Raw genomic sequence first — 12,387 nt, forward strand, 5'->3', positions numbered from 1 at the left:
CACGCGGCGCAGGTGCGCCCGAATCTCCCTGACGTGCTGGGGCCGCATCGCTTCCGCTTGGACTTGTGAGATGCGGGTCGCGTCCGGAAGGAACCACGGTTGTCTGGAAAGAGCAGGGGTGCCCTCTTTTGGGGATTTTGCTCCTTTGTCACTATAACTGAGGGAGACCCAAGGCGTCTGCTCGTGGCAACTGCATCGTTCCAGCCCGTGTTTCAGTCCTGGGGCTGGTGAACTCTGGAGGGAGGGGTGGAGGTACGTGTTCCTTGCTGACTGGGCTTCAGATGACAAGGACCACGGATGACGCGTGTGGGTGTGTGGTTCAAAAAAAGCTCAAAACCTGGCCTACCACAAAACAACCTGGTTCCCCAAAGCTCAGACAACACAGGGTTCCCTAGGCTACCGTGTTTCCTTCCCCTTCGGGTAACTAGGCAAACAGTCCTGAAGTATAACCACACACTGTCATAAAAAAACACTACAGAAAGGGATTTATACGTGTGCTCTGATGAGTTATTTACTTAGGTCAACAGCAATCCTTCATTCGGATTTTCTCTTGAAACGGAAAAGTCAATACAAATCTTTGGTGCATCGCCGTGTAGATGACCAGCCGTGGCCTTCCCAGAGGTGGGGGCTGACTGTGCCCTTGGTGATTCTGAGTGTGTGGCGTGCAGGCCGGCAGTTTAGGGCACCTGCACCACGGTCAGCGCAGACCTCTCTCGGCCCCTCTAGTCCCGTCCTCCATGCGGGGCTCCTACCGGCCGCGGCACGACAGTCTTTTGTCCTGACATTCACAGAGACCTCGAGTACATCCTGCAGGAGCGTGTCAGGTAAGGGATAAGGACCATTCTTCTGACACGTGGACAACACGATCGTTAGGAGCCTGGAGATTACCGCTAAACGGGTGCCGCTGACTCAGGGCTCACAGGGCATCGCGAAAGCATGGCTTTTTATCGTACTTGGGAAACTTCTGTACTTTTTACCCTACTTCCCAGTCAGGAAAAGTGGGAGACGGCTGCCGATTTCATTTGGAGTGACATTTGTACAACACTTTGTAATTCATTTAAAAAATTTTTTAATGCTTATTTATTTTTGAGACAGAGAGAGAGAGAGCACACGTGAGCAAGTTGGGGAGGGGCAGAGAGAGAGAGGGAGACACAGACTCTGAAGAGGCTCCAGGCTCTGAGCTGTCAGCACAGAGCCTGAGGCGGGGCTTGAACTCACAAACCGTGAGATCATGACCTGAGCCGAAGTCGGATGCTTTCCGGGTGCCCCGGACACTTTGTAATTTAGAATGAGTTCTCATATGTATTTCCTGAGATTATACAGTCAAGACCGGGAGTCAAGATCACGTTTGCTTCTCTTTCCCCTGTCACTCTGCCCCCCCAAGCCTGGGGTTCCTTTGCATTTCAGGAAAGCGCCAGGACGGGTTACGGGTGGGAGACTCTCGTAAGTCAAAAGCAGGGGCCCAGCCGCTCTGCGGGGCCGCCTTGTCTGCGTCTTCAGGCTTGCTGAGCACAGAACAGTGGGAGCCAGGAGGCCCCTGGGCCGTCCTTACTCAAGGTCGGAGGGCGGGCTCCTCGCGCTTCCCTCTGCGATGACTCAGCCTGGGTCCAGCGTGAGCCGCACGTGCCGAGGTGATGATTCGGGAGCTGCTTCCTGACCACGTGAGGGTGGCTGTCGACCCCACATCCGTAAGCGTCTCCAGGGCTCTAGGCCCCAGAAGTCACGGTAAACACAAGAGGCGGAGGGGCCTGTGTCAGTATTCTTCCCACCGGGAGACAAATCTAAGTTTGTCACATGACTGAAACGGCAGCATCTCTGCTGGTTTTCACCGTCAACTGTAGGCAGCCATTGTCCAAAGTGTCCCTCTGGGACCACTGTCCAAAGTGTCTCTCTGGGACCACGGTCCAAATCGTCCCTCTGGGACCACTGTCCAAAGTGGTTTCAGAACCACTGTTCTGAAAACAACCAGGGGAACAATGAGGAAGGTGGTGGTTGCTTTAAAGACAAGTAAGCTTCGGGGCGCCTGGGTGGCTCAGTTGAGTGTCCGACTCTTGGTGTTGGCTCAGGTGATGATCTCACAGTTCGTGGTTTCGAGCCCCATGTTGGGTTCTGTGCTGACGGCGTGGAGCCTGCTTGGAATTCTGTCTCTCCCTCCCTCTCTCTGCCCCTCCCCCCACCACTCTGTCTCTCTCAAAAATAAGTAAATAAACTTTAAAAAATAAAAACAAGTAAGCTTAGCCAAATCATTCCAAAAGGTATTCTTATCATATAGAAAGCTTAAATTTGGACATTTTTATTTTGTCATTTTCTTTTACGTGTGTATATACACATGCAGTTGGAATACAGGAGGAGAGAGAGAGTCGAGAGAAACCTTTGTGTTAGAGGTTCAGAGATGGACTTATTCTCGAAATCATCGACGCTCGGACATTCCCTTCAAATCTGCAGACTGCCTTCCCTCTGCATTCAGAACACCTGTGGGGGGCGCCTCGCTCGAGAGCTGCCTCTAAGGCCTGCAGACCCCACCTGGAATGCAGCGGACTATGCCCCTCCACCCAATTCCCGTGAAAATCGACGTGCAACACGTACAACCAGGCGGGTATTGATTCCTGTGGCAGTACCTGACTGGTTTCCGTTAAACGAATCTTCCTGGTTTTTCCGTCCCTGAGCCTCTGGGTTGTGCTGGTTTTCATTACAGTTTAAGACACCGAGGAAATGGGCAGTGGGACTTGTGTAATTACGAGCGCTTACTCAGGGCAGGATCACAGGAACAGAAGGGATTTTTGAAAAAGAACAAGCAAATCAGGAACAAATAAATTGGGGTGGCTTTTCCTGCCCGAGAATCAAACGACAAAGAAGCCCTTTCCGTCAGTAAGCAGCGGCCAGGCCAGGGAACGTGGCGAGAGGCTGTCGGCTGTCGGCCGGGAGCGCCATGATGTGCAGGTGCAGGGGGAGCTTACTTCTGTAGCCAGAAAACCGCTCTCCTCTCCTCCCCTCTACCCTGTGCCCTCAGGGTCCTGGCCGGTCCTCTGCTGCCCCCTTGTCCCCACCTCTTTGGGAATTCTTGGAGAAGAGAACACAGTAAGGCGTGTGGACAGATCTGCTTGGCCGTGTGACCTTGGGGGCATCACTGAGCATCGTGGTCACATGGGAAAGGGGAGTTTTTTCCATGTAAAATCAGATGAGAACTCGTTTATTCTCAGGGCGGGGGGTGGGCACAGAAATGGAAATGAACAACGTATATAACGGCGACGTGTGTCAGCTGGGCTCCACAAAATGTACACTTTTATAGAAAACAGTTATTTTCCAACGCCTCCTGAGTCATTCCTTGTGGTTGAACTATCTGGGCTTTGGGACCGTTTCACTTCCCTGTTAGATATTTTTCACCGGCACCGTTAGGTTTTCCACCCCCAATTGGTCAAACAGATGATGAGAGAAATATTGTATAGTGAGGATACACGTGGGAAGTCTCTGGCCTCTGTGTACAGACAGGCACACAACACAAGAACCCGAAGGGGACGGGCCCCCAGGGCGGTCACGTTGTTGGGGAGAAGAGACAGCAGGTGGCTAATGAAGGGGACTTACCTCCACGTTTCTAGGGGGTCTGCAGTTTTAATACTGAGAACAGAGCCATGGATTACTCATGTAACGATAAAATTAAAACCATCCCTCGATGAGTGCACGTGCACACAGATGTCACACGAAGCCACGTCTACAAGTTCCGTGTCACCTACCGAACACGTCACTGTCTTCCGAGGCCTCCCGGGAAAGGTAGTGGGGGTTCCTCCTCTTGCTAGATTCTCCTGTGTTCGTGTCTGCATCCTGGGAACAAAACAAAACAGACAACACCCTTTCTTAAGATGCAGTGTTTCACCTGGGTGTCTGGGGGGGCTCAGTGGGTTAAGCATCTGACTTCAGCTCAGGTCGTGATCTCATGGCTAGTGAGTTCGAGCCCCGCATCGGGCTGTGCTGACAGCTCAGAGCCTGGAGCCTGCTGCGGATTCCGTGTCTCCCTCTCTCTCTGCTCCTCCCCCGCTCGTGCTCTGTCTCTCTCAAAAATAAAAATAAATAAACATTAAAAAAAAAAAGATGCAGTGTTCTATCAACAAGCTAGTTGTAATACATTTTTCTTCTTGTAAACTTTGTGGCAAGATAATTAGCTCAGGGTGGGTTTTCTGTGGAGGATTCTGGATTCCGGCCTGTTTTCTCTGCCTGGGCTTGCAAGCATTCTCTTGTTCCAGGGGATAGATTTTCACACAAAGGAAATTGCATATCACCTCGGATAAAATAAATCAGCTACACATCACGGCCTGCGCTCCGGAAGCCGGCCCAGTGGCTGTCTGGGTTGCAGGAAAGGACGGATGCCAAACCTGACTTTCCTGAATTCCAACTCTGGCCTCCTGGAAGCCAGGCAGGGCAGCCTTGGTGGGAGGCCGGGCAGAGACCTCCCCTCTGCTCCTTCCTGGGGCCCTAACGGCAGCACCAGAGTGCACATTCTTTTTGACTTTAGGATTTTAAGGGCATAGAGTAGATATGGTTTAGCTTCTGTTCTTTGCAGTCAGTCGGGAACGCTCGCATAGACGCCCCTGCAAAGGACCCTGACAAGCACAGCAGGAGGGCCTGCTCTCCCCTCCCCGCCACATCTCCCCCTGCCCCACCACCCCTGTCAGGGGCGCCTTTCCAGCTTGTCCTGTGCTCCTTTAGAAGAGCCTCTGCACGGCGCCCGGCGCGGCCTGACCTGCCTCTGCGGCCAGAGCACGAGCCCCAACCTGAGCCATTGCCACGAAGGCCACCATTGCCGGTGACCATTCACCTGGTTTGCACTTCTCCCGGTTACGAGCAGCGCCCGTGAGCTGGGGTTGCTGACTCACGGGCCACAAGCCCAGGGTTGGTTCCCGGACTCTGCCCCCGTGGCTCGAGGCTCCCGTGGCCGCACTCCAGCCTCCACCCTTGCTCTGTATCACTTTGTCCCAGGCCGCTCTCATTTCCTGAGGTTCCAGCTACGACTTTTTCCTCTATTTTACAATCTTTTCTTCGTAAAGAGAGGAGAAACAGCGGCTCCAGAGCCATACTGCCTGGGTGTATACTCTGGCTTGGCTCTTATTTACTGGCTGTGTGACCTGGGACAAGTCACTTAACCTCTCTGGGCTTCAGTTTCCTTTTCTATAAAAGAGAGGAAATACTGATATTGCTTATCGTGCTGGTAGTCGGGGTTAATAAAGTTAATATTTGTTAGTGTTTCAACACACCTGGTGCACAGAAACTGTAAAATGAGTGTTTGTTAAATAAAAGGGAAACTCTGAAAAAAAAAAAGTGAACACCCTCCCCTCTGTCTCAGCTCTGGCTCTTGGCTGCCCCTCCCCCAGCTCTGTTCCCAAGCTTTGTCTTACAGCCGGTGGGCCTCACCTGCCCGGCTTTCCCCCCTCCACTTCTCCCATGCTCTGGCAGATCTCTGGGGGGTCTAGAGAGCAGGCACGTGGCCCCGAGGCTGGGCACCAGCCCTGCAGAAGCTTCTGGGGCCGGCTGGACCGGCGTCACCTCCGGGTACTGCCAGCAGTGTGCTCCCCCTGGGCCAGGTGGGCAGGAGGCGGGGAGAGAGATGCCCTTTGGGACCCCAACATGCCCAGCTAATCTGACCCAGGAAGTCCCGCCCCTCTGTCCCCCTCCTTCCCAGGTTCCGGGCTCTACTTGGGTCTGCATTGCAACAAAACCCATCCTAATACGAGTCTTCTCGTGAGGAGGCCATAAGTGACTGTCCTGTCAACATAAGGTCTGATTCAGCAGGATGGATTCACAGTCAGGGAGCCGCACAGGCAGGCAGCCAGCAGGTGGGAGAGGAGGTGAGGGCCCAGGCTGGAGGTGACCTCCGTGGCCTTGGGGAGGTGGAGGCCAGCCCTCTGGAGTTCACACCTGTGCTCCCCACCACTGCCCCCAGGTCCCTCTGGAAGGCTCTAGCCCAAACAAGGGTAGGGTTCCCGCTCCTACATCAGCATGGGGTCTCCTCTCCCACACCGGCGTGGGGTCTCCACTCCCCATAGGGAAGGCAGGGGCAGACGGATGGGTGAGATCCCACCGGCCAACATTTAGAACCCGGTTCCTACAATTAAATGATGTCCAATGTTATACATATAAAAAAAGCTTATTGTTAATTAACACCCAGAACACGGAGGAGGGAGAAGTTTGCTTTCATTTTCACAGTGAAGCTGATGTTACCAGCTGGGTTTTTTTAAATTTTTTTTTTTAACGTTTATTTTTGAGACAGAGAGAGACAGAGCATGAACGGGGGAGGGTCAGAGAGAGAGGGGGAGACACAGAATCCGAAACAGGCTCCAGGCTCTGAGCGGTCAGCACAGAGCCCGACGGGCTGGAACTCACAGCCCACGAGATCATGACCTGAGCTGAAGTCGGCCGCTTAACCGACTGAGCCACCCAGGCACCCCACCAGCTGGTTAATACACTAAATTGGGGTTTCCCAGACTGAGATCTAACAGTCTCATAAAATCACTATTAACAGCACACAGTCGTGTTCAAACTCACTGGTAATTGAAAAGATACAAAGCAAGACAAGAATGAGAGACTGTTTTCTAACATCCTGACGTATTCTCGACTTGACAAAGTTGAGAAAAAAGTACTTTGCAGCCTTGTTGGGGATGCAGTGACACAGGAGCCCTCTGGGAGCTGGATAAACATTCACAGCGGGTTCTGTGACACCAACAATAACAAAACCAAGCTGTCCCTCCCCTGGATCAGGCTCTCGCCTCCTGCCCTCAGGGTCCAGGAGGGTCAGAGTGTCCGGGAGGGAGGACCTGACCAGGCTCAGCCCCACCCCTAGTGGCTTCCTTCTCCTGCCCTCAGCCTTCCTCCCCCTCCCCCTCCCCCTCATCCCCTTCTTCCCCCCCCTCTCTTCCTGCCTTCCTCCCCACACCCTTCCCCTCCCACAAGGGCAGGTCTGAACTCCTCTCCCCTGTAGACTTGGCCACCGCTCCCCCCCACCCCACCCCTGCCCCTGTAGGCTCACTCCTCTCTCCCCCAACCAGGCTGTAAATTGTTTGACAAGAGGGACCTTGCCTTATAAACCCTTCTGTCCCCAGACCTCGACAGCGTCTGGCACCCAGCAAGTGCCGGAGAGAAAACTGTTTGGCTGTTATATTTACAAAGCTTTTGGTGGCAGAGGAAGCCAAAGGTGGCTCAATGGGCGTTTTCTCCTATCTACCTATTTACTCAGAGGAGAGTAAAACTTGGGTGGGCAAGCACTTCTCGATAGCTCCGTTCGTCAGCCGTGAATCCAGTCTTGTGTCTTTGTTTCACGTCGCGCCTTGAGGCTGACAGCAATGTCGTGTTCTTTGCCAAGCACACAATACCCATCACTGGAGAAGTGATCAATCGAACACAATTTAGCTGCCGTGCTCCTTCATCGCGGGTGCATCTTCTCACGCTTTCACGTTTAGATCAAGATGCCCCTTGCGACCAGCAGCGTCTTCTACTTAGAACCGAGGACTCCTTCCTTCTGGGAGGCTTGGAGTCTCAGGGATGAGGGCACTTCGGGGTCAGGGTCAAAGCTCGGTATTGAAAGCGAACCGCTCTGCCCTCAGTGACCGCAGCCGGATGATAGGGCCACACAGCCTCCCTATCTCCGCTGCTGGGGTCGGCGCGGCCGGACGTGGTGGTGAAGAGATAGCTGGTGTCCTCAGCCCGTGCCCGGTGCAGGCCTCCCTGCTGCAGCATCAGAACGGGCACCGTCTGCTCCTTCAAGGGGCCACCGGGGGAGGCGGGGCAGAGTCCCGATGACAGACGGGACCCCAAACCTCACCCACCTCCTCCGGTCATAACGCGTCATAACTCCACACGCTGTGCAGGACGCTGTGCGAAAAGTCCACGCGCACGGCCTGGGAAATCTACTCGCTGACTTCTGTCCCAACAAAGAGTTACTTTCTGAGACCTGATGCTGTTGCTTTACCGCGAACATAAAATATACCCTTACGAAGAACACACTTCCAACAAGCGAAACGTCCACCAGCAAAACACACACGATCAAGATGGTGTGGGTCAAACGTAAGGGAATTTTCACGATAAAGAAAGTAAATAACAGACATGAAACACTCAGATACACAAAGAGGGTCGGTGCCGACGAGACCCGCGACCCAGCGTGTCACTGCCCCAACGTGTCCTGATTCTCAAATCGTGTCTGTGAGTGCACGTGTCTAAATGTGTTTCAAGCAGTTATGGTTCCTTCATAATATTTGTACCAATTTTCATTTCCATCAGCCTAAATATGAGAGAGGTGACCGATGTAAGAATTCACTTACTTTTCTACATTAATTTTAGGGGTAAACACAATAAGGCAAAAGTCTCATAAATACAAATGCCGATTTAACAATATTTTTACAAAAATTTTTTTAAACGTTTGTTTATTATTGAGAGACAGAGCATGGACAGGGGAGGGGCAGAGAAAGAGGGAGACGCAGAATCCGAAGCAGGCTCCAGGCTCCGAGCTATCAGCACAGAGCCCGACGCGGGGCTGCAACTCACAAACCGTGAGATCGTGACCTGAACCGAAGTCGGATCCTTAACCGACTGAGCCACCCAGGCGCCCCTAAAAATATTTTAAAATACTGAGGCACCTGGGGGGCTCAGTTGAGTGTCTGACTCTTGATTTCAGCTCAAGTCATGATCCTGGGGTCGTGGGATCAAGCCTTGCACTGGGCTCCCAGCTGAGCATGAAGCCTGCTCAAGATTCTCTCTCTCCTTCTCCCTCTGTCCCTCCCCGCCACTCACGTGCTCTCTCCCAAATAAAAAAAACTAAAAATATTTCTAAATGCAGATGAGACTTATTTTTCAACACGGATACAACACTCATGATAAATTAAGCAATTTACTGCATCTCTGGTCTGTATGTTTTCACTCAACAGTCTTCATCCAAGTGGGATTAAAACCCCCCTCTTAACCAATGGGTTCTCTGCTCACTGAATGACGCCCCTGAGGGACAGGTGCATTCAAGCCCTGCCCAGTGTCTGGCCCCCTCCCGTCCTTGTTCAGAAGAGAAGCGAGGCCCTGTCTGCTCCGGGCACTGCCATCCTAGGGGCCCCGGGTCCCTTGTCTGTGCTGTTGGACACAAGCTGAGCAGACAGCGTTTCTCGTCTTTTCTGGTTCTGGGCACCATCCTGAATGGAAACCCCGGACGGAATCTACTTTAGCGTTGGAAGTGTTTCGCTTTCAATGTAAGTGTGGGTATTTGTTGCATTTCCTAAAGAAACACTGACTTTCAAAGGAGACCTGTTGAGGGGACCAGGAGTCACGTACTCACCTACAGGGAAAGGTGCGGTGTGTGCATTTGGTGCTTGGGGGACATGCTGTGTGTGCGGTCACCTGGGGGACGTGCTTTGTGTGGTCACTCACTGCTTGGGGGACGCTCCACCAAAGCCAGGCGAAGCGTCTGTGCTCAGGGAAGAGCTGGTTCCTCCAGATTTGACAGAAATCTAATCAGGTCAAACCAAAGACCCGCATCTGGCCCTCAACCAGCCTCAGGAGGGCGCCTCAGGGGTCCACATGCCTGTGTCCAGTCTGAGTCCATCCTTGGATGTTAAAAAAATATTCAAACAAGAATGAGGGCTCCTGCAGATCAGCTGTGAAGAGGTCATACTGCCGTGAGTGGGTCCCTAAGCCACGATGGGTGTCTTCATAAGAGGCAGTTCAGACACACAGACACAGAAACACAGGGAGGGGGCCGTGAGCCAACAGGGGGATACGTCCCCAGCCAAGGACTGCTGGAAACCACCGGATTCTAGGACAGAGGCTGGAACGCAGCTGCCATGAGAACCTCCCGAAGACCCATCCCTGCCGACTCGTGGGTTCTGGACTTCTGGTCTCCAACAGTGTGAGAGACCAAATTCCTGGTGTTTTTAGCACCGGTTTGCAGACCTTTGCTGCAGAAGCATCAGGAAATGAACACGAGTCCCTCTACGTCCCTCTATATGTAGCACAAATAGCTCTGGATGTTAACATGAATAGTGAAACAGAAAGGCACTGTTTTTGGCATTAAGGAATTTCTAGTGCTTTTTTTTGGTATTAAGGAATTTCTAGTCTCCTAACCTACTTACAAACCAGAGAACGTTCTCATTTTTTTTGTGAATAAAACATTAAAAAAACCAACAAAACACAAAAACCTCACCTGGCCTTGACTTCTAAACTTTAAGCATCCAAGTGTTCCTCGCGGGCCAGTGTGGGTCCTGCACTAGGCTCGGTGTTAGGAGAGAGGGACCTGGGAACTCACAGGGTTCGCCTTGGTACCCAGGAAGTACGATTCAGGGTCGCCTCCATGAGGACCAAGCGGAACAACAAAGGATAAAATTGAGTCAAACCTACCAAAGCTGCAAACAAACCAAAACACTGGTAAAAGGCATCCGGGTTTAATTATTTTAGGCCCTGGTCTGTTCAGCCACTTGTAACTTTGTACCCATCTTGTCCAGTCATTTCCCTGCGACCTAACCCACCATCCAGGGACCGCAGCCATCCTAAGAGATTTTCTTAAGGTGTAGCTATTTACACATACACGGAATTGTAAGTATAAAAAACGTTTAATCAGCCTTGAGTTTTTGAAAGGCTGATGGTCTGGAAGCAACAATTTTAGGAGGAATGGCCCAGAAGATAAGTTTCTAATCACCGTAGCAACATCCGGAAAAAAAAAAAATTAAAAAGTCTCTGAGAGAGGGCAACCCTGGAGTCACAGTTTTAAAAAAAATTACACAATTTACAAAATTCTGATTCAAACTAAAAAACAGGCATCCAGAGAGGAAAGATGTTGAAAGACATTAAAAGTGGTATTTTAAACCGCAAGACCATTTTAAACTGTTGGACTCTGAGGCGTGACCCACCACGGGCTGCTTTAAAAAAGAAAAAAAGAAGTGATTTTGACAAGTCTGCAATACCTTAGAAGAAGATGGCATTTCATGTGATTTCATAAAACTTGAGTTGGGACTCACAGGCTTAGACGCAGGGAGTTGGGTCTGGTTTGAGTTCCCTGACTAGGTTCCCATTCAGTCACTCACTGACTGGTTCCCACCCAAACGTGCTGGGAGCTGGGGCTGGGACAAGACAAGAGGGCTTCCTGGAGGAGTTCACAGTGCAGTAAGCAAGGCGGACACGTCAGAAATGAAATCGGAAAACAAGCCAGCCGGCGTTCAGTCGAACCAAGTGCGGGGTATGCAAGCTTGACTCCACCCCCGGGTGTATTTGCTGTAGGAACCATACCACACCTACTTTTCTGAGACCCCCCCAGAAGAAAAATGACACAGCGATTCGTTGTTTTTGTAATGCAAACGATGTTCAGCACAAGTGTAGAAGATCGGTTCATAAAGTAGACATTTTTGCATTATCTACTTTTCTGGAGAGAACCGACACCAGGTTAGTGTTGAAGGCAGTGAAAAACCCCAGATCTTACTTCTGTGCAGGCTGCAGGCTGACGAGCCGGCCTGTCGGCGTCATGGGTGCTGACGGAAGACAGGAGACTCCTGGCTCAGAGACCACAGATGGCTTATTACCCACAGCAGTCCTAGAACCTCATCATCTGGGCACTCGGTTCCTACAGGTTCCTACGGGCCCGTGGGGACCAAGCCCCGGTTCTTACAGGTCAGTGGGCACGGACCCGATGTGCGGGGTTGTGCTGTTGGAAGAAGGATCTTGGCTTAGGGACCCCGAATCCTGTACAAGAGACAGTATGTTTGCCCCGCCCCCCCCACCATCCTGAGGCTTTGCCTGCAGGATGTGTAGAATACAAGAGACGCTGGGGCGTCCTCCTAACAGCTGGTTGCAGAACAGGCGGCCTCCCGAACGTCGGCCACGTGATGGCGCAGTCTCTTGGCATTGACCGCTTCACGGTCAAACCCAACCTGACATGTTTCCTTCTCAAGCTCAAAGTTCTCCAGGGCAGCTGTGCTCAGCCGAGTTCAGAGGACACAGGGGGAGGCAAGACTTCTACAGTTGGGAGGAATCCAGAGGCCACCCAACCGGCCCATTTTACTACTGAGGTCACTGAAGCCAAGAGAGGTTCCGATGATGTGTGCTCACGCACCAGCCTCTCAGGTCAGAGCCCAGACGGAAACCTCGAGGCAGATGTGCAGAAAGGGCGTTTCTGGTCTGGACAGAAGGGTGGAGAAGGTGTCGGGGGTGGGGGGCAGAGCATTCCTGATGGGGGGGGGTTACGGCTCATGTCAACAGCGTGCCTCACGTGGCCCAGACAGCCCCAGACAGCCTCACGCGGCCGGGGGCTGCACCTGGGGCTGGGATGGCTCCACCGCCCAGCCCGCCCAAATCTTGTGCACCCCGAGGCGGGGAAGGCTCCTGGCCCTGCCCGGGCTTCCTGGGCCCTGCCCAGGACATGCCTGGTTCAGCAAC

At 52.4% G+C, this 12,387-nt stretch overlaps 1 protein-coding gene across 2 annotated transcripts in view; it reads right to left on the reverse strand.

Moving 5' to 3' along the window:
* MBP (myelin basic protein) overlaps positions 1–12,387 on the reverse strand; it is a 117,163-nt gene that overhangs the window by 64,081 nt on the left and 40,695 nt on the right. The window contains exon 3 of one of the 2 annotated variants that reach the window (XM_053902853.1): positions 3,732–3,819. The exons of the other annotated variant lie outside the window; for it this stretch is intronic. Within the exon in view, the coding sequence (XP_053758828.1) occupies positions 3,732–3,819 (88 nt within the window). The remainder of the gene's footprint in view (positions 1–3,731; positions 3,820–12,387) is intronic. 2 annotated transcript variants of the gene reach the window in all.

Source organism: Panthera pardus, unplaced genomic scaffold (assembly GCF_024362965.1).
Source record: "Panthera pardus isolate Hobbes unplaced genomic scaffold, ASM2436296v1 HiC_scaffold_15, whole genome shotgun sequence".
NCBI classification, from domain to species: domain Eukaryota; kingdom Metazoa; phylum Chordata; class Mammalia; order Carnivora; family Felidae; genus Panthera; species Panthera pardus.